Source organism: Camelina sativa, chromosome 4 (assembly GCF_030686135.1).
Source record: "Camelina sativa cultivar CO46 ecotype springtype chromosome 4, ASM3068613v1".
Taxonomy (NCBI): Eukaryota; Viridiplantae; Streptophyta; class Magnoliopsida; order Brassicales; family Brassicaceae; genus Camelina; species Camelina sativa.
Window position 1 is genome coordinate 22607931 of NC_141883.1, and position 21788 is coordinate 22629718.

Below are 21788 nucleotides of genomic sequence, written 5' to 3' on the forward strand. Positions count from 1 at the left end.
ATTGGCTAATGGGCCGGCCTGTTATGGCCGGGTTGACAAAAAAAAAACCTATCAAAAATCTACTGTATAAATTACTATTTATAAGTGTAAAACTAATAAAAAATAGTAATATAAATAGAAAATCATGAGGAAAGAGTAAAGATTTTATAAGAAAAAATTGTATTAATGTCATTTATAGTCATTTATGAAATAGTTTATAGAATGTATTGTTCATGCAAAAAAAGGTAGAATACTTTCTATTGTGAAAATAATTTAAATAGTTAAAATATAAAATATGAGTTACAATAACACCAACCAATAATGATTCAAACATATTAAAAAATAATATCTACAATACTACAAACTACTTTTCAGAAAAATAAAATAAAATAATTAGTAGTACGTTTATATCGTGAAGGGTCCGTTAAGACGACGGTTTCAAGTTCCAGCTAAGTAAACCTTTTATGATTAATAACCAAATGGACGTTGCAAAAGTATCCTTGAAACTCAACTACCTTTCCAAATTCTGGAACTAGAGAGTCGAAGGAGTAAAACTCTTGTTCTTATTATTGACAATCGAATGAAGTTACATATATATAGTAAAATACAAGGGCTAAATCCCATAACCGACTAGGAAATAAAATAGGCCGATGGGCCATACACGGACGGGCCGTACATGGACCGGTTATGGAGTCCACCATCCAGTGTTTTACAACACTTCCCCTTGGATGACATAACCGTGCATGTGCTGGATGAGGATCTTTGTAATGCGCTTGGGGATGCTGCCTCATTAAAACCTTATCAGGAAAACCCAATGGGACAAAACCTTGGTGAAGGAAAAAGAGTACAACACGCATTACTCCCCCTGTTCTAAGCATCACTCTAAGTCCTTAAGCCTCCGCATTCCAATTTGGTGCGTGAGCTTCCTGAATGTCGTTGTCGGCAATGATTTGGTGAAGAGGTCGGCTGAATTGTCGCATGACTGCACCTGTACCACACGAACTTCTCCTGCCTTTTGTAGTTCGTGTGTGAAGAAGAACTTGGGCAGTATGTGCTTCGTCCGATCTCCCTTGATGTAACCTTCCTTGAGCTGTGCGATACAGGCCGTATTGTCCTCATAGATTACGGTTGCTTCTTTATTTTCGTCCATGCCACTATCGGTCCGGATGTGTTGCGTCATGTACCGTAACCACACACACTCACGGCTGGCTTCATGTATTGTTAGGATCTCCGCGTGGTTTGAGGATGTAGCCACGATGGTCTGCTTCATGGACCGCCATGAGACTGCTGTACCACCGTGCGTGAATATGTACCCGGTTTGAGACCTAGAGTTGTGTGGATCCGATAAGTAACCTGCATCAGCAAAACCAACTAAACCATCTCTATTATAGTTAGTATAAAATAAACTGAAATCTACCGTCCCTTGCAGGTAACACAGGACGTGTTTAATACCGTTCCAGTTCCTTATAGTCGGACAAGAACTAAATCTTGCTAGGAGGTTCACGGCAAAACATATGTCCGGTCTAGTGTGGCTAGCCAAGAACATTAACGCTCCAATTGCACTGAGGTATGGCATTTCAGGTCCGAGAACTTCTTCATCGGCCTTCTTTCGACCAAATGGATCTTTATCCAAATAAATGCTCCTTAAAACCATTGGGCTAGTCAATGGGTGAGCTTAGTCCATATTAAACTTCTTGAGTATTTTTCTGTATATGCCATTTGATGCACAAGGATTCTATCATTTATGTACTCAAGTTGTAACCCCAAACAGAATTTTTCTTCTTTTGCCTAGGTATTTCATTTCAAATTCTTTCTTTAAATATTCTACTTGTTTGGGCGATTTAACCAGGGGTTCCAAGGATGTTTAAATCATCCACATAGACTGCTATTATCACAAATCCTTTGTTTGCAAACTTCTTTATAAATACATGGACTGATGGGATCATTCTTATAGCTTTCTTTAGCTAGGTACTAACTCAATCTATTGTACCACATACACCCACTTTGTTTCAGTCTATAAAGGTATTTGTCTAGCCATATGCAGTATTTTCTCGAGAACCACTCATATAATTGAGCTCTATACCCTCTGGTAATCTCATATAAATTTCATTTTCCAGTGGACCATGTAAGTATACGGTTTTAACATCCATTAACCGTAAATCCAGTTTTTCTTTTATAGCCAGACTTATTAAAGTCGTTGCATCCATCACAGGAAGTAAGTCTCCTCATAATCTATTCCTGGTCTTTGAGAGAATCCTTGTGCTACAAGCCGTGATTTTATCTCACGATTTCATTGTTCTCATTTCTCTTCCTTACAAAGACCAACTTATGTCCAACTGGTTTTATATCAAGTGTTGTCCTTAAGGTCGGACCAAACACATTTCTCTTCTTTAAAGAGTTTAACTCCACATCAATGGCTTCTTTCCATTTTAGCCAATCTTTACTTTGAGTGCACTCTAATATAGACGTGAGTTTCCGATCCTCATTTACTTCAAGTGCTACCTTGCATGCAATTATTTCATTAATGTCGACATCTTTGCAGTTCCATTTTATTCTAGACATGATATAGTTTATCGAGCTCTTATTATTATTAATACCTTAAGAACCTTGAGGTTTAGCGTCCCAAACCTCATTGTTGGTACCTTAGGATTTGCCGCGGCCATGTCTATACTCTTTCCTTAACCTCGGTTTTATTTGCACCTTTCTTAGATTTTCGAAGGTTCTTTTCTATGGAACATATTGGTCTATTTAGACTCTGTAGCAACTTGATTATTGTGTTCCTTTTGAACATCAATACGTACTGGTGCATTACAAGCTGGTATGTACGATTTTCTTACTCTCTTTGGGTCAGCAAAAGAATCTAGCAATTAAATAGCTAGCTTTTACAAATGTATAATCTTTTGGATCTCTGCATCACAGGCTAGAGTCCGAGGATCTTGCCAATTTTTAAGGATGTTTGATTCCATAATATTCCATTGACCAGCTTGTTTGTCTCTCCACCCAACATAGAAAACTCGGATTCAACTAAGTGACAATCCGCGTATCTGACCACATATAAATCACCCATAGTTGGCTCAAGATACTTAATAATGGTGGGAGAATCATATCCATCATATATTCCCATCCTCTTTTAAGATCCCATATTTATTCTCTTGTGATGATGCATTCGATACATAAACGACACACCCGAATGTCTTTAGATGGTATGTGCCTGGCTCCTGACCCGTTAGTAATTGGGATGGTGAATATTTATGCTCACTAGATGGCCTGATGCGTATAAGCTCTTACGACATGTAATATTGTGTGTCCCCAAGCCGACACAAGAAGCTTCGACTTCATGAGTAATGGTCGAGCAATCACTTGAATACGTTTAATGAAGGATTCATTTAATCCATTCTCTGTATGTTCATGTGCCACAGGGTGTTCCACACTTCCCCCATGGATATACCATTATTATTAAACGCTTGGGATATAAATTCACCAGCACTATCTAGACTTATAGTCTTAAGTGGATAATCTCTTTATTTAAATTTACTGGCGATGGCCTTATAATGAGTTTCTCTTGTGTACATGCTACACACGTGAGATTCTTTAGGAATAACTCTTCTCTCTTTTAGGAGTGTGCCCATTTTAATATCGGCTTACGCATCATGTTAGGACCCGGATGGCCAATCCAGTCATGCCATAAAGTGAATTATTGAACATTTTGTTCATTGCCATATTAGCCTCTATTATATTAATCTTAGCATGGTAAAAACCAGTGGCTAGTGCAGGTATAGGCTCTAAGACTTTTTTATGTCCATGGGTGATTTCAATATATAGGAACTCTCTGTTTCCTTCACCCTTTATTTCAATATGGAAACCATTCAAATGAATGTCCTTAAAGCTTAATAAGCTTCTCTTAGAGCTGGGTGATTATAATGCAACACTTAGTTCAAAAAAGTGTGCCATAGAATATATGCCTGGCCGTAGCCTTAACTTAGGCTTGCTATACCCACTTATCTTTGCTAATATTGGCTTTTTTTCAAAAAATTTGTGTGGCTTAATCCACTATCCACCACACTTATTTTCTTGTCCTTAGCCATTTCCAATAATGGATAAGAATTTATGTTTTAATATATATTAAAGGAAATAAAATAATTGGATTTAAACCAAAATAATAATTCAATCAAATTCAAAGCATAGAAATTAAATTAATACACCACATGAGTTTAAATATTTTTCTTTAGGCAATCAAAAATCTCATAATCCAATTTAGTCATCATTCTCATGGTTTAAATTTCTTTCACTATCGAAATGAACCAGGTTAGCTTCTGGATTTATTTTCTTTATTTTCAAACTCTCTTAATAGAGACCAACAAGGTGCTTAGGAGTTCTGCATGTCTTTATCTTATGGTTTTCTATACCATAATTATTATTACAAGTGGACTTGGTCTTATGTTGCGGGTTTAGATAACCCGCGGCCTCTATCCCGACCACGGCCGAAGCCTAATCGGTTTCTATGGCCTTGACCATCGTAATTATGCCTTTGGTGAGTCCCACAACCAGGACCACCACGTCCACTACTTCCTTGGCCATGGCCATACTTGTCTCTATGGACATAGTTAGACTCATTAGTTTCTTTGGCTCTTTAGGCTCTTTAGGATTTTTCTTTGTCATGTCAACCTTGTGAGCTTCATTGCACTTTTCATTTATAATTGCTCATTTTTTTGGTGATACCACATCGGTGACAAACCGATTTAGTCTTGATTTGCGGTTTAAAGGACCCACGGCCCCTACCACTGCGGCCATAACCATCAAAACGGCTTGCCTGGCCCCAACAACCACCACGTCCTCTGCCACCACGTCCACGACCATAGTGTCTTTCTCTGTGAACGTAGTTGGTCTCCTTGGGCTCTTTAGGCTGTTTAGGCTCATTCTGTTTTGCCACATCAACCTTGTGTGCTTCCGGTAATGGGGTTGTACCGGGAGGTCTCATAGCATTATTCATCAACAGCTCATTATTCTGCTCAGCTAGTAGCAAACATGAGATTAAGTCCCCATAGGTTTTGAAACCTTTTTTCACGGTACTGTTGCTGAAGTACTATATTGTGAGTACTAAAAGTAGACAAAGTCTTCTCTAGTAACTCTCTCTCCGTGACTTCAGTACCACACAACCTAAGGAGTGAGACAATCCTAAAAAGCTCAGAGTTATACTCATCCAGGGATTTGTAATCTTGGATCCTTAGGTTCTTCCAATCGTATTGAGCCTTTGGTAGGAGTACCGTTTGTTGGTGTCCGTATCTGCGTTTAAGCTCTGTCCAAAGGTCAAGAGGATTCTCTATTGTGAGGTACTGGTCTTTGAGACTCTCAGCAAGGTGTGCATATGCATAATCACCTTATATATATTTTCTTAGTGCAATCATTATCATCCTTAATATACTCATATAGGTCCTTTGATTTTACAAAACATGCACCCGATTATATCATGCGGTTTTTAAGACCGAACCATGTAATTCATTTGGATCATGTCATGCGGTGTTTAAGACCGAACCATAGAATCATTTTAGTCTTCGGTCATGCGGTATTTGAGACCGAAACATGCCTTGCCTTTACTCATAATTTCGTACTTAGGTCATGCGGTATTTGAGACCGAAACATGCCATCATATTTAAACTTTAGGCCATGCGGTATTGAGACCGAATCATGCCTTATCTTTGCTTATATTTTCGTGGTTTAATCTATGCACACAAGATAACAAAAATAAATAGCATGCAAAAGTTTCCTTTCTTAGATAATTTAGAAATTTTCCTTTTTCTTAACTTTTCCTTTTCCAATTAGGAATTTAAATAAAAGTTTAGGGACCTAGACTTTCTCTAGGATCCCGATTTTTTTAATTTGGTTTTAGGGTTTTTATGCAACCTAAATTTACAGGAAACATTCTATGCCAAAATCGATTAATAATTTCAAGGATGCATGCAATTTCATATTTTAAATCTCCTAGAACAATCAGATTTATATTCGAATTTAACAATTATAGTTCTAGGTTCTTATGCATCAAAACAATCAAGCAGCAATTTAAACAATCAAACAATCGGATTCTTAAGCTTGATATAATTTGGTGCAATTCACAAAACAATCTAACAACCCTAAACAATCCGATTTTAAGTTTTAGGGATTAGGGAATTCAGACTTTGTTAGATTGTGTACTTGCATGTTTAGGGTTCAATAGTTTTAATGTCCAAGTTCGATTTTTATGGTCCCATAGGTTTCGATTTTACCTTAACACCAATAGGAGTCTGACCGGTTTTGATCTGGGAGCTAAAGATCTCAGATTTCTTTCACGAACCTCGAACTTGTATGGTCCACAAACCACGAACAGATCCGCAGCAGCTTCCCACGAACAGATCTCTGACCGCTCACGTACTATGCTTACCCCGGAACAGCGAACCACGAACCTCGAACAAGTTGTGGATAAAACTTGATCACGAGCTAAGGTTTGCTCGTGAACACCAAGAGATCTTCGAAACAAGGTACTTGGTTTCGAACAGAAGGAAGAACAACGGCGGTTTTAGGGTTGTTTGAAAGAGAAGGGTGAACGGCGGCGGTTAGGGTTTATAGGGTTTTTAGGGTTTTACTCAGCGGGATATAGAAACTATCGTGCTGATAACGTGTTATGGAACTAGAGAGTTCAAGGAGTAAAACTCTTGTTCTTATTATTGATAATCGAATGAGGTTACATATATATAGTAAAGTACAAGGGCTAAAGCCCATAACCGACTAGGAAATAGAATAGGCCGATGGGCCTATGACCGATGGGCCGTACACGAACGGGCCGTACATGGGCCGGTTATGGAGTCCACCATCCAGTGTTTTACAACAAATCAATGTTTTTGATGGTAATATTTTTTTTGACAATACTGAAAAATGAAAGATATTATTAATGTATGTGACTAGTTATGGTAAACCATTAAGAATTTAAGATGTTTCTAATTTCCATATTCACTATTCATTCTAAATAATTAATGAAAATTGGAAATAAATTATGTTTATTTTGTCCTTTTGTTTTTAGTTTGTCCATATATAATCGATAGGAATAGAAAATGAAAGAGTAACAAAATAAAATGAAATTAACAGGAACTAGAGGCCAACAACTAAAATACAGATATAGTAGCTGTTAATAACTTAGGAATCTATCATGTATTAAATGCTTCACAATTAAGAGGACAATCAAATTTTAAATGATTTGTAGACTAGTAAAAAATTTAACGACAGTTATGCAACAGGGTTTTAAAACTTTAATGGCGATTATACAACAGGGAAGCCCAAAATGGGATGATTTGTAAAAGAGGCCTCTTTATTTTTATTTTTAAAAATTTGCTTAAGAAGATTATCAAATCTTTAGAAGCTATGATATGCTATTTTAGCAAAAAAAAAAAAAAAAAAAAGAAGTTTATTCCTTATAAATAATTAGATAATGTCAAATACTACCATTGACCTTCCATAAAATCTTATACCTCAGCATCAGTTATTTGCCATGTGAAGCAATTTAATGGAAGTTAATGGTAGCTTTTAATTGATTCTACAATTTGTATATTCTTGTGTTATCTTAATCCCCCATTCATTACAAATCTGAAGAGTGAAGGGGATAACTTCTCTCTTTCTCTAATTATGTTTCAAGTTACTAACCAAGTGTTATATGTAAATTATTAAGTCTGTTGCTTAATGATCCTATGCATGGTTGTATGTGATCGAAATCAAAATAGAAACCTTTGCTCCAAAGTCCAAATTATGTTCATTTCAAGATTGGTCGGTTGTGGTCAGAACCGTTTCTATATATGAACTTCAGAGCTTGAAACAGTAATGTGAAGGTTGAAAGTTGAAACTAAAAACATCAAAACATATGTAGTTTGCTTTCATTGATGCATGATGATTCTGGAAGAGGATCGATGTCTATATAAATTGTCTTGTTCTGGTTATTAGAGGATTCCTTGTTCCACTGTCCAAACACTACCCCCTTTGGAGTTTGGACTTTTTATTCCTCATTATACGGAAAATTAAATTTTGGTTATGTGACATACCGGATTATCCGTTTTTCAATTAAAGCACTCGCTTGTCCAAAATCATCTCTTTCTCGTCAACTTGATTCTTCGTTCAATTATTTGTTTTAGTCTTTTTGAAACATTATTGTTTTTTTTTTTTTTCTATGACATCTACATGAAGAAATAGAGATGCAACGTCAACTATTATAAAATCAATATACATCTTCACCCTGTTAAATATAATATTTAACTATATGAATATTAATACAAATTTTGCAGCTCGGTGATTTGGACTTTGGAGGAGTTTTAGATGATTTATGCCATGTACTCGGGTATTTTTCATGGTTCAATTGGTCAAATATTTGATAAATTAATAATATTTACGTGGGATCATCAATAACTAAAAAACTTGTGCGAATTTTAAATAATTAAATACACCAATGAAAAAAATTGATATTATATCGTTACCATTTTGAATTTTACTATATTTTCAAGCCTTATTCTGAATTTTGCGTATATAAATATTTTATTAAGAGTCATTACAACAACTGACAGTTTGGCCGAGTGGTCTAAGGCGCCAGATTTAGGCTCTGGTCCGTAAGGGCGTGGGTTCAAATCCCACAGCTGTCAAATCTTCTTTGTCTTTTTTTTTTTTTTTCTTTTTTCCTTAGCTTTAATTTACTTCGCCGGAGAATTTCGAAGCTCAGCTGAAGAATCAATCAATGGCGAGAACTCTAAAGAACCGATTTGAATCTCGCTTTTTGATTCGTTTCCTTGAATCTCCGAATCTGTTCGCTTCCTGCTTCACGAATTCGAGATCTCTTCAAACCCTAGCCTACGAAGAAGTCCGATCCTCCGGCGACCGGAAGAATGAATCTACAGCTCTCATCCTTCACGGCCTCCTCGGCTCGGGAAGAAACTGGAGATCGTTTTCTCGTTCCCTCGCATCGTCTCTCTCCGTCTCCTCTGCTTCTGGTATGCTTCTCTCTGTGATCTGTATCTTAAGCTTTTAAATTTGATATATTGATTGATTTTGTTTTGTTTTGTGTGTTGCATAGATTGGAAGATGGTACTGGTTGATCTGAGGAACCATGGGAGATCTGCGGAGGTGGAAGGGCTTAACCCGCCACATAGTCTTGTGAATTCAGCTAAAGATTTAGCTGATTTGGTGAAATCAAGTGGTTGGAAATGGCCTGATGTGGTGATTGGTCATTCTTTGGGAGGTAAAGTGGCTTTGCAGTTCATGGAGAGTTGTGCTCGTGGTGATTATGGTGAATCAGCTTCTCCTCCTAAACAGGTACTGGACTAAAGTGACTACACTTGTTCGATCAAAAGGATCAGTTCTGTTACTATATGTTGGTTTGTTCATTGTTTGGTTGTCAGTTATTATGATCTATGCAAGTTTAATGAGCTTTTGTAAAGAAGACCAATTTGTGTCTTTCTGTGGGAATGATGAGTGATGACCATAGCAAAGTTTGTGTTTTTTTGTTCTCTCTCTTTGATGCAGAACAGCTATGGGTGCTAGACTCTGTACCTGGGGAAGTCAAGGCAGAGAAAAGTGATGGTGAAGTAGAGAAAGTTCTGAAGACACTGCAGAGTTTACCTTCACCAATCCCTTCCCGCAAGTAAAGTCTCATTCTTTTTGTGGGTCTTGGTGTTTGTTTAAAGCTTAGTAGTTCCATTTACGGTTAATGTTCATAAGCATTGTCATAATTGATATTGACATGCAAGTAGGTACGTACTGCTCACTTATGATATGAAATCTCGGGTATGTGGTGTATAACATCAGTCTGATTTGACTGTTGTTGCGGATGCCAAGGGGATTTTATTTTGATTTTGGCATGTATCAGTAAAGCAAACACGCATATGCATGTAGATAAGTGGGAATAAAGACTATGCTTGTGTGGTTCCTTCTAGCTGATTATGTTATACATGTAAATGAGGCTCCTTTTAGCTTGTTTGTCTATAAACCCATTCTCGTGCCCCTCAAACATTGCTTTGTGATTCTAGGTGGCTGGTGGATCATATGATCGAACATGGGTTTACAAGATCGTTATCCGAGTGGATTGGCAGCAATCTCAAGAGATCCGGAGACTCAGAGACATGGGCCTTTAACCTTGATGGAGCTGTCCAAATGTTCAACTCTTACAGGTTTCTTTCCCCTCATAAGGACCAACGACTATAATTATATAATGACTTTCCTCAAGATGTTACTTTATTCATATGACTCATCACTTTTATCATTGCAGGGAGACTTCATACTGGTCTTTGCTAGAGAACCCGCCAAAAGAGACAGAGATATCTTTTGTGATCGCAGAAAAGAGTGACCGATGGGACCAGGATACAACTCAGCGGCTTGAAACAATTGCTAACCAGAGACAGAATGTCTCAGAAGGGAAGGTTGCAACTCATCTTCTTCGTAACTCCGGCCACTGGGTACACACAGACAATCCAAAGGGATTACTGGAGATAATGAGTTCCAACTTCTTGTCCACACACAAGTAGACGTTACAAGAATTGCATCAGTCTTTGATTAGTTTATCTATCTCTTGCTCTGTATTCATATTTTCATATGCAGAAATAGCAAAAATCAATTGCGACTTGTTTCCCGTTTGCGTTCATGATTTTGCGTTTGCATTTCCTTCCAACACTGTAAAAAACACGTTTAGAAGGAGGATCTAATAAATGTTACTAGGCATGTTAAAAAGCCGGGAAAACGATCTTCATAGGCCATAACTTATTGGGCCTTATTAGGCCGTAACATAATACTACTACTTAACCCTAACAAAAATTTCAACTATTAAAGCAGCTATTCTGGTTCGTCTCTTTTGCTATAGCTTAAGGCGGAACAAAAAAAAAAAAAAAAAAAAAAACCCTAGTTGCAGCTTCTTCCTCTTCATCCTTCATCCCGTTCGAAACCATGGTAAGCTTCGTCTTAAGTTAGCTTGTATTTCATGGATTTTAGTGATTAGAAGATATATTTTCTGGATTTGTGTGGTAGTTTAGAATGAGAAAATGTTCCTGAAACAATCTTTTTCTTCGAATTCCGATCTGAAACCATTTGAATTTTTTTTTTGAAAGATTTGGATATTAGATCTAGCAATGAATTTATCGATTTGGGAGTATAATAATGCTAGTTTTGTTGTGTGTGTGTATAATATTGTAGTCGAAGAGAAAGACAAAAGAGCCAAAGGTGGAGAATGTGACACTAGGGCCAACTGTTCGTGAAGGAGAATATGTCTTCGGAGTTGTTCACATCTTTGCTTCATTCAACGACACTTTCATTGTGAGTGCCTTGCTTCTTCTCTGAGCAAAACCAAAATCTCCATACATATGTTGCTGAGAGTTTTTGTATATCTGAAATTGCAGCACGTGACTGATTTGTCTGGGCGGGAAACACTTGTTCGCATCACTGGTAAGTATATATTACAACTCTCTCTCTCTCTCTCTCAATCCTTTAATAGATTTAAGAAACCTCCTGAGATGATCCTTTTGTTAACTAAGACGCTGTTGTGTATATTGTTATGAACCTTTGTAGTCTCTATTGAGTGTGAAATGAAGTTTCTTTTAGTCTCTGCTCTTTTGAGTTTTCTTTTGAGGAATCCATTCTATCTTCATATAAATTGCTATGGCTGCTAATATAACCAAGTTAGATACCGTAGTTTTCTGGTATTATGGTCATCTCTATTGGGTGTGAGCTGAAGTGTCTTTCGTCTTGTTTGAGGATTCTATCTTTTGAGGAAATCGTTTTTCATCTGAGAAATTGCATTGTTCTTGATTACACAATTGGCTGCTTAATTGATGTTTTGATTTCAACTTCTATAGGTGGAATGAAGGTGAAAGCCGACAGAGATGAGTCCTCACCTTATGCAGCTATGCTTGCTGCACAAGATGTCGCTCAGCGATGCAAGGTACAAGCCAAGAGAATACATTACCAAGCTAATAGTGAGCCTTTTTGTAAATGTGTAATCGGTTTGTGATTGTCTTTTCGCAACATAGGAACTCGGAATCACTGCCATACATGTGAAGCTCCGTGCCACTGGTGGTAACAAGACCAAGACCCCCGGTCCTGGTGCTCAGTCTGCTCTAAGAGCCCTTGCCCGTTCTGGCATGAAAATTGGTCGCATTGGTAATAAAAAATCAATCTTCCATCTACAAATTGTTTTGTTGTATCTTTAATTAAGTAAATCACTCACATTGTTCTTGTTTTTCCTCAGAGGATGTGACTCCAATCCCAACTGACAGTACTCGAAGAAAGAGTGGAAGAAGAGGAAGGAGGCTGTGAGTTTCTTGGCGTTGCTGGGATCCCTTTATTTGCTCTACTCTATATTTAGCTCTCTTAATGTTTCATTTTGTCTTTTCTTAGAATGAAAAGAGTTTTGGATTTACCATGCTTTGTTATAGTCTCAACTCTGAACAGCTTTTAATCTTTATCTTATATGACCTTAAGATATTCACAATCTAGCATCTTTTAAACATCTTTGATTTGGAACTAGTTCTTGCCAATCGTTGAGATCTCAATTCAGAAGAAGGGAAACAATCGAATTATAGATTATAATATACTAGTAATAACTTCATAAACTTGCATACAAACAAAAATAACAAAACAAATAACAAATAAGCACATAAAACTCTGAAGTTTTATAGCTCTCAATTAGGCAGCGTTCATGTGAAGCTGCACTAGCGAAGCATAAACCCCACCGTCGATGTTGATCAACGTCTCGTGAGTACCTTTCTCAGCGATCACACCGTTCTTAACGACGGCAATGACGTCAGCGTTTTTAATTGTCGATAACCGGTGAGCCACCACGACCGTGGTTCGGTTCACCATCACTTGGTCAAGCGCATCTTGAACCACTCGCTCCGATTCCGTATCAAGAGCGCTCGTTGCTTCGTCCAAAAGCAATATTTTCGGCTCTTTCACGATGGCGCGTGCTATAGCCACGCGCTGCTTTTGTCCGCCTGATAACTGAATCCCTCTCTCTCCCACCACTGTGTCATAACCCTTAAAAATTGTATTGCTTGGGTTGTAAGTAAAAATTTCGTAAAAAGCAGAGTTCTTGTATAAATATATTCTGATTTTTTCCACCCTTACCTGTTGTATGCTAGAGATGAATTTGTGTGCATTGGCGAGTTCTGCAGCGGCTATGATCTCAGACTCGGTTGCAGCGTCTTCGCTTCCTTTGCCATAAGCAATGTTGGCTCTAATCGTGTCGTTGAACAAGACAGGTTCTTGTCCCACAAGTCCCATTTGTTGTCTCAACCATTTCAATTGCAGCTTCTTGAGCTCAACTCCGTCTAGGGTTATGTGACCCGAATCCGGATCGTAAAATCTTTGCAACAGTGAGATCACCGTGGATTTCCCCGACCCGCTTTCTCCTACCAAAGCAACCGTCTGAAAGAAAAAAAAAACACAAAAAGAGACAGAAGTTGATCAGAAACTTATAAATTCCTGATTAAGAGATATATAGTTAGGGGTTTTTCTCTTTTTACCTTTCCTGCACGAATGGTTAAGCAAAGATCGCTAAAGATTTGAATGTCTGGTCTTGCCGGATAAGTGAAGCTTAAGTGAAGAAGCTCGATATCTCCCTTAACATTCTCCAACACTGTCCCTGACTCATCGCTCGAGTCTATCCTTGATTTCCTATCGATGATTGCAAAGATCGAGGCAGCTGCAGCCTTGGCTTTGCTAGAATCTGGAGCGAAAGAGCTCGACTGAGAGATCCCAACCGCCGCCATAGATAACCCAAAGAACACCTAGATCAAGATCCATTAATCTTCATTACTAGCTAGATCACACACATATTTAAGCAATGATTAGGAATATATATACGTTGTTACCTGGAAAACATCATTGAAACTAGTCTTGCCGTCTTCAACCAATCTAGCCCCCGCGTAGAAGCTTGTCGCGTAGACACAAAACAGAATGAAGAAGGAAAATCCAGTCCCTAACCCGCTGATGAAACCTTGTTTTATTCCGTCTTTGATTGGACCTTCGCATTGCTTCTTATACATCTGCATCACTTTCTCCTCCGCGCAGAAGGACGCAACTGTTCTTATACTCCCCACCGCATCATTCGCTACCTGACTGGCCTTCTCGTACTTCGACTGCAAAGTTTATTCAAAACCAAAGTAAGTTTCTTGATCCACAAGAAAACAAAACCTAGGACTTTTACAAAACCGAAATAAACAAAAAAAAAAAGACCTTTGCGTCGGCGCTGAATCCTTTCATGAACTTGACTTGAACGAAACCATTTATAGCAATAAGAGGAAGCATAACTAAGATTATAAGTGCCAATTCCCAACTCGCGGTGAATGCAATAATCAATCCAGCCGCAGCAGAAACAGCGTTTTGAACCGCTAGAGACAATGTATCTCCAACTAGAGCCCTAATCAAAGCAGCATCAGCTGATAGCCTGGCCCCCATTGTACCACTCGAGTTATGTGGCTCGTCGAACCAGCCAACTTCCATGTGAACCGCTCTCTCAAAACACATTGATCGAATTCTCCGAATCAGTTTCCCTCCAGCTACTGCAAACAGATACATTTGAGTCGGTGGGACGATCAACGAAGTTACTCCAAGAGCTACAAATATTATCGCCCAGAATCTTGAATCTTTCTTTAACTCTTCAGCTGGTTTGAAGAATGCTTCGATCACTCTTGAAAGCAGAATCCCGAAAAGTGGGAAAACCGTGCCATTAATGGCCGCTGCTATGGTTCCTAGAAGTAGAACCGGGATCTCAGGTTTGTTCAGAGCTGCGATTCGAGTGAGTGATACTTTTGGTAGTGGTTCTTTACCCACTGTTTCAGTTTTCTCTTGGCTTACTTGTTGGCTACTGCTACCAAGGTTATTTCCAACCGACAAGGTTTCACCCAGGCTAATAACCGAACATATGTCTGATGGTTTAGCATCTTGACCGTTGTTTATCTCTTGTAACCGGATGAGCTGCGAATAAGCTCCGTCAGAATCTTTTAACAAGTCAGAATGCGAACCTTTTTCCACTATTTTGCCGCGGTGAATTACGGCAATCATATCAGCATTTCTAACTGTGCTTAACCTATGTGCGACAATTACAGTAGTCCTGTTAACCATCACTCTATCTAAAGCCTCTTGAACGACTCTTTCGGATTCTACATCGAGCGCGCTTGTTGCTTCATCAAGAAGCAAAATTCGTGGATTTTTAAGAATAGCTCTCGCGATCGCTATCCTCTGTTTCTGTCCTCCGGAGAGCTGCGTCCCGTGCTCTCCTACCATTGTATTCAACCCCTGAGGTAACTTATCTATAAACGTTGCCGCATTTGCTAGCTCCGTTGCTGCTTTAATCTCTTGAACCGTCGCGTTTTCTTTCCCGTAGACGATATTCTCCATGATGCTCGACGAAAACAGAACCGGTTCTTGGCTGACCAATCCGATTTTGCTTCTGATCCATTTCAACTGAAACTCTTTGAGATTAACTCCATCGATGAGTACTTGGCCGGCTCTCGGATCATAGAACCTCTCAATCAAACTAATCACCGTGGATTTGCCACTTCCACTTTCTCCTACTAATGCTGCTGTTGCACCGCTAGGGATAAACAGAGAGAATCCAACGAATATATCCTCGTCAGGCCTCGCCGGGTAACTAAAATGCACATCCTTAAGTTCAATGTCTCCTCTTATATCTTCAAGAACCTTTCCATTTACGTCGTAAGCATCTATCAAAGGCTTTCTTTTGATCGTCTCAAACATCTTATATGCTGCAGCTTGACCCGCGGTAAATGCGGTTACACATGGAGATGTTTGCCCAAGCGACCTAAACAAGACAAAAACAGAACATGACTGTTAGGAAGTGAAAAAGACATGATCTAATGTGACTGTCGAGACAGCTTACCTCGAACCCACAACCACAATGAGGATGACGTTAATCACAGCGCCACCAGTATACCCTTTTTCGAGTATCATCTTCCCACCAAACCAAATAGCCAAAGCATAGCTGCTGAAAAACACAAAGGACATTACTCCATATCCTAAACCAGTTGAGAAATCTTGTTGAATGCTTGACTTATACGCCGATGTTATCAACTTCTTGTAACTGTTAGTAGCTTGCTTCTCTCCCGTAAAAGAAGCAACCTTTAATAAATCAACACAAAAAAAGAACAAAAACAAAAAAAGTTTAAGTAACAAATCTTGGTTAAAGTTAGTTTTGTATCTTAGAAAATTTGAGTTATATATACCGTTCGGATGGACCCGATTGTTTGTTCAACAACAGTTGATGCTTTTGCATAAGCGGCTTGTCCCCGAGAAGAAGTTCGAGTGACTATAAGTGCTATGGCTGCACCAGCCATTACATTAAGAGGAACTGAAGTTGACATAATCAATGTTAGTAACCATCCTTTAATGAAAGCTAAAACAAATCCGCCCACCGAAGTAGATAACAGCTGAATAAACCTCCCAACCTGCAAGAAATATACAATGTTAGTAACACACTTTTAAAGTGAAATCCAGTTATTATTACTTCCTCCGTTTCAATATACCGGATGTTTTGAGTTTAGCACACAGATTAAGAAAAATACTTGTTTAATTAAAACACTTAACTAAAACAGTTAAAGTAATTAAAGTGGGCAAAAAGTAATTAATCATTTTGCCCAAAAAGGCAAAAGAAAAAAAAACAATTAAGAAAAAGAAATACTAAACGTTGTTAGTTGTTACACAATGGAGCCAAAGTAAAAATTTGGTGAATCTGAATTACTTGAAAAAAATAGAGCCAACTTTTTACATAATTATTTTTAAACTTAAAATTCAAAATTTTTACATTGGAGCCAATGTAAATTTTTTGTGAATCTGTTATGCTTATTTAAGTTTCAAAATTGGCACATAAATCTTTAACATAACCAACATAGCGTCTTCTACTTCTTTGTTGGGATCAATCTTTCCTTCGTAGAGATAGATCTTCTTGTTTAAATCAAAGTCTCGAGGGTTGCTTGCACTTATTGGGCGAGTCGGTTGAACATCTTCTTCTTCTTTGATTTTTTTTCCTTCTAACTTTTCTTTTTGATCCATTTGAGTGTTTAAATTTATTTTGATATCTAGAACTAACACAACTATATCCCGATTTTATAGTGGGTGTTGAGAAGAATTTTTTTTGGGACTAAAAGAAGTAATAAATCTGAACAATTAAACTCGATCGACTTTATCGTAAGTTGAAATCTTGGAAACTAAAAGCAATAAACTTTAAAGATAAAACGTTTTTTGTAAAAATAAAATAGTATTAATTTTATATAGGGATAAGAAGTATACTATATTTTAAAACACCAAATAAACCTCAAAACATCAAATATATTGAAACGGAGGAAGTATTATATAAGCCTGAAATCCAAGTTTCTTTTAGTAGTAGTATATATATATATATATATATATATATATTACCTTTTCACCCATAGCATCTTGTATAAGAACAGTATCTCCCGACATTCTACCAACTACCTCTCCTGTGTTTGTGTCGACATCGAAAAATCCAATGTCTTGTCTCAAGATTGTTTTCAGATACGTACTTCTTATCCTCGCAGCTTGTCTCTCTCCCGTGATCATCCAACAAGCCACCTCTACGAAAACAAACAAAACATCACCTATAATTCACACTAATCATTATGTAAAATAATGCAATATGGCGTCATGGAGAGCAACCTGCAACGGAGGAGAGGTTAATCAAACTCATTGATAAAAACATCAGAAACATGCTTAGTACAATTGGGGATGAAGGAAGTACAAGCATCCAATGGTGGTTTGCTGCAAGATTTTATTGAAGTATGTTTAACATAGTTGTCTAAGAGTTTTATTTTTTATATATTAAAAAAAAACGGTGCAACACAAGCTTTGTAAAAGGTTTATTTTTTATTTGAATATAATTTAAAATTAAATTCAAAAAAAATAATAATAATGCAATATGGAAAAGCCAAAAACACAAAACTTTTCTTCCTAATTCTTTAATCTTATGAATAATTGCAAGATGGTTATGGCTTACGAAGAAACGCAGCTCCTAGTGTTCCAAGTGCAAGGTAGACGAATTTAAGGCAAACCTATAAAATGAAACATAATCATAAAATGTGAAGTAACAATTCTAGAAAATTAAATTTAAACATTACCATTAATTAGGTATACCTTTGAGACAACATCGACAATGTCTTTGTTATTCTGATTCTGTCCAAAGGAATCAATGAGATCACCAAACAACAATGTAATGAGAGGTATTGAAACACCATTCCCAATAGCTCCGAGTGAGCCACAGATCATCAAGAAGACATCAAACGAATCTGCAAACGCAAATAGCTTGTAGAAAGGAACTGTCTTGGTCTTTTCATCGTTTTCTCCTTCTTTAGGGCTTTTCGAAGTTGAAGATTCACGTGAAACAGAGTCCATTTTCCGGCGCCGACACAAACTAATATAGTTTTTGAGATATCTGATGACACCCAGATCGAGATCAACGGGTATATATAATTAAATAGAACTACAAAGTTACCACCTTTTTCTTCTTCTTTAACTTTTTTTTTTCTTATCTTAAACCCTACAAACAGACGAAATAGAACGCACTCTCCATGCTTTTGGCTCAACTCGCAAAATCAAAGATCAAAAAGAGAAAGAAGTTAAAAGAGAACGGACCTGAAAGATGTGGTGAGAAACTACACAAAATATTTTGATTGTGTTTTGGGTTTTGCGAAAATTGCTTGAGAAGCAAGGAGAGTGGCTGTGAATGGAGTGGGTTTTCTTTAATAGGGAGAGTGCGTTTTGAGTGGATATAAAGGCCGTGAATGGTACACAAAAAAGCGGGACAAGACTTTATTAATAATGCAAAAGTTTCACCATTCAACACAACTAATATTTTTGGGCATTTTTCAAAAAAAGAAAAAAAAAATTGCGGAACTAATCACTGGACAAAGACATGAACTGCCTTTTAAATCGAGTTTTCATGGAGTCCTTAAAAAATTTACGACAATCTCAAAAGTTTCTCTCTTTTTTGGCATTTCTTTTTTTTTTTTTTTAAATCGAGAAAGTGGTATTTTACATTATTGTCTAAAGAAAACTAAAATATTTACAAAAAAATATCTGGGTAGTATCCACCCAACCAAACGAAATCGGATCTAAGACCCAAAAAACTGAATCGATATCTTTAAAAAAAAAACTGAAAAATTTATGTTTAAAACCGCTCTCTCTCGTCACTCTTCTCTTTTTTCGGGAAACTCGAATCGATTTGGGGGAAACTGTAGAACTAGGGTTTTCTCGTTTTCTTTCAATCAACCAAAAATCGAGTAAGAAGATGGTGAAATCAAGGGGGGGGGGTCGTGTGAGGAGGAGTGATTGTTTGAAAGAAAAGAAGATCTCACAAGGAGATGGTGGTTAGAAAGCAAAATCCGATTCGCTGGAAGTAAGTGTGTCGGGTTTGAGTCTGGCGACAGTAGGAGGAGAGAGGCCTTTGAGTACGGTGGCGGAAGAAAGTGAAACTCGAGTTTCGGAGGAACCCAATCCGGTGGTCGAAGGAGAAAATACGAACGAAGGAGAGAAAGCAAAATCCGGTACTCCGGAATCAAGTAATCGAGAAGAAGATGATGAAGAAGGAGGAGATAACGAGAGATCTACTTCTGTGGAATCAAGCGATGGAGAAGAAGAAGGAAACAATGGAGGGGAAGAAGGAAACGATGAAGGGGAAGAAGAAAACGATGAAGGAGAAGAAGGTGAAGAAGGGGAAGAAAAAGACGATGAGGGGGAAGAAGAAAACAATGAAGGAGAAGAAGGGGAAGAAAAAAACGATGAAGGAGAAGAAGAAGAAGAATATAAGGAGGGAAGTTCGAACTCGGCAGGTAACTCGAGAAGGAGTACAAGCGAAAGTGAGAGGGAGCACGAGGAGCACAACGATGCAAGTGTAAGTACAACTAGTCTGTGTCATTCGGAATTGAATTGGAATTTGAAATCGATCTAGTAGAACTGGTGCAACTATTGGGTGTAGAACTAGTAGAACTGGTACAACTAGGTGGTGTAGAACTAGTAGAACTGTTACAACTAGTTGGTGTATAACTGGTAGAACTCATGTAAAACTGATATTGTTGCAGGAATCGGAGGAGGAAACAAACTCAGGGAAAGATGCTGCGGGTATCGATGATTTTGTTGTAAGAGCAGTGAATGATCTAGATTTTTGTGTGTCTTTTCCTTGGGGGAGATTATCATTCGATAATATGCTAGAGTAGATTTCTCATACAATGAGGCATTATAAAGGGGCCGTGCATAAAGAGGATGCGTTATGGCCTGTTGTAGGTTTCTGTATTCCATTGGAGGTTAGTTAGTTTAAAATTTGAAGTCTTTTCATTGTTGATATTTCTTATAAGTGAAACTGATTTTAGTTTTTTTTTGTGTTGTGTAGTTTTTACTATTTGAGACAGTTCCAATTTTGGGGAACACTTACATTGACCAAATTCCTGAGGCGGATGAAAGTTGTTCTAGGATGTGCAGGAGGAAATTAAGACTATCGGTCAGAAAAGTTTTCCTCTAAAGGATATAGGTGATACACTTGGTACAACAACGGTTAGTTATCCTAACAACTGAAATTATTAATTATTTGAATAAATTGGTTTGTAATGTATCTAAAGTATCTCGTTTACACAGGCAATTGCTAGTGTGATCCCTCATATTGATGAAGAAATTCCTCTTCTCGATTTAATCATGGAAGAAGCTGAGGAAGACGATACCCATGATGTCGTAGTTGCCAGTTGGATGTGGCGCCTTTGTAGAGGACTACCTGTACTTTTGGAAGAGATGTACACAACAGATGTGGCTTCTCGTTCAGGACAAAACGATGCGAATGACGAAATAGACGCCAATGAACAACCGAGAGAAGATATTATTGAGTTGGTAGATCTTCTAAGCACCATGAAGCAGGATATGAAAACCCAGTTCGATAACATTTCGGCGAAGATTGATGGGCTTGAAAAAAGGATCGACCCGTTGGAAGTATTTGTGAAAGAGCAAGAGAAATCAAAGGTAATACTTCGTAATACTATAGTAATACTTGGTAATACTAGAAGGTGTTAACAATATTTGGTTTCATGTCAGGCGCCTGTAGATGATGAGCAACCGAGTAGCTCGCAAGGAGGAGGAAGAAGGATGAAGAGAAAAAGGTCTACGTGATCTAGAGTTAAATCAATAACCCAAAGCACACTCAACCACGATCTAGTGGTGTCGTCGTAGTACTTCAGGGTCGAATCCACAGAGACCAAACGATACACTATGAAATTATATAGACCGAGTATAGCTAAAGCAAAGAGGAAGTTTGTTTTGCAAGTAACAGAATTAAAACAGAAAATAAATAAGAGTTTGTAAATTTAAGAGAAAGTATTGGGCGCAGGGAATCAATCAAGGGTTATGATCACGAAATTGGGTGATGGATTAGGATAGCTTTAGGAACCGCTCTTGAACTCAAATCTCAAATATAAAACTAACCTACTGTCGCAGTGTTAGTTATCTAAGCAAGAAATCGAATGAACCCTAAACCGTCGTTTGGATCTAAACAATCCTAGCAAGCATTAAGTTCTAGTATAATTATGTTCACAAGGTGCCCCAACTTCAACTGTCGTTGGCTAAGGATCACCTTGCTCACCTATGTTCTTTTCAAGTAATTCAACAACACTTTTGATGCCTAGATGAATTAAACCTAAGATCATAAACTAGGTAGCTAATCTAGTTTAAGCAATAAAAACAACAATAGATGAAGAACACAAGAGATCAATCCCAAATCTAACAACCTAAATCAATAAATCATAAAA

General features: G+C 37.7%; 3 protein-coding genes and 1 non-coding gene across 6 annotated transcripts; 3 read left to right on the top strand and 1 right to left on the bottom strand.

The window, feature by feature from the left end:
- Positions 1-8550: 8550 nt before the first annotated feature.
- On the top strand, positions 8551-8630 carry TRNAL-UAG (transfer RNA leucine (anticodon UAG)). The gene has a single exon. It is a non-coding gene; the product is annotated as a tRNA-Leu (tRNA).
- On the top strand, positions 8554-10707 carry LOC104781105 (uncharacterized). Of its 2 annotated transcripts, none has more exons than XM_010505701.3 (5): positions 8554-8975; positions 9059-9297; positions 9513-9625; positions 10011-10151; positions 10250-10707. In XM_010505701.3, the coding sequence occupies exons 1-5, from the start codon at positions 8723-8725 to the stop codon at positions 10503-10505; spliced, it is 1002 nt and encodes a 333-aa protein (XP_010504003.1). In that variant the 5' UTR covers positions 8554-8722; the 3' UTR covers positions 10506-10707. The 2 variants fall into 2 exon arrangements, 1 of the variants encoding a protein (XP_010504003.1); XR_015597455.1 differs by having other exon boundaries at positions 8619-8975; positions 9508-9625.
- An 88-nt stretch (positions 10708-10795) lies between these two features.
- On the top strand, positions 10796-12460 carry LOC104757657 (small ribosomal subunit protein uS11x-like). Its single transcript, XM_087511408.1, has 6 exons — positions 10796-10923; positions 11167-11286; positions 11370-11415; positions 11826-11911; positions 12000-12129; positions 12218-12460. Exons 1-6 carry the CDS (start codon positions 10921-10923, stop codon positions 12283-12285), a joined length of 453 nt encoding a protein of 150 aa, XP_087367534.1. The 5' UTR covers positions 10796-10920; the 3' UTR covers positions 12286-12460.
- A 61-nt stretch (positions 12461-12521) lies between these two features.
- LOC104781107 (ABC transporter B family member 11) lies at positions 12522-18745 on the bottom strand. Of its 2 annotated transcripts, XM_087511406.1 has the most exons (11): positions 18139-18745; positions 18002-18056; positions 17665-17766; positions 17407-17582; positions 16215-16436; positions 15872-16110; positions 14206-15793; positions 13842-14108; positions 13494-13757; positions 13096-13395; positions 12522-13005 (listed from the first exon to the last, which is right to left on the bottom strand). In XM_087511406.1, exons 1-11 carry the CDS (start codon positions 18394-18396, stop codon positions 12655-12657), a joined length of 3822 nt encoding a protein of 1273 aa, XP_087367532.1. In that variant the 5' UTR covers positions 18397-18745; the 3' UTR covers positions 12522-12654. The 2 variants fall into 2 exon arrangements, with proteins under 2 accessions (XP_087367532.1, XP_087367533.1); XM_087511407.1 differs by lacking the exon at positions 17665-17766.
- Between the last annotated feature and the right edge of the window lie 3043 nt (positions 18746-21788).

Bases quoted from the DNA above. Each gene is read 5' to 3' on its own strand.
- LOC104781107 (XM_087511406.1), bottom strand. From the start codon at position 18,396: ATGGACTCTGTTTCACGTGAATCTTCAACTTCGAAAAGCCCTAAAGAA. The intron at 16,437-17,406 runs GTAATATATATA...TATTTCTTGCAG, and splicing joins AAGATGCTATGGGTGAAAAG to GTTGGGAGGTTTATTCAGCT. The intron at 15,794-15,871 runs GTAAGCTGTCTC...TGTCTTGTTTAG, and splicing joins ATTGTGGTTGTGGGTTCGAG to GTCGCTTGGGCAAACATCTC.
- LOC104757657 (XM_087511408.1), top strand. The intron at 11,287-11,369 runs GTGAGTGCCTTG...CTGAAATTGCAG, and splicing joins CATTCAACGACACTTTCATT to CACGTGACTGATTTGTCTGG. The intron at 11,912-11,999 runs GTACAAGCCAAG...TTCGCAACATAG, and splicing joins ATGTCGCTCAGCGATGCAAG to GAACTCGGAATCACTGCCAT.
- LOC104781105 (XM_010505701.3), top strand. From the start codon at position 8,723: ATGGCGAGAACTCTAAAGAACCGATTTGAATCTCGCTTTTTGATTCGT. The intron at 8,976-9,058 runs GTATGCTTCTCT...TGTGTTGCATAG, and splicing joins CTCCGTCTCCTCTGCTTCTG to ATTGGAAGATGGTACTGGTT. The intron at 9,626-10,010 runs GTAAAGTCTCAT...TTGTGATTCTAG, and splicing joins TCACCAATCCCTTCCCGCAA to GTGGCTGGTGGATCATATGA.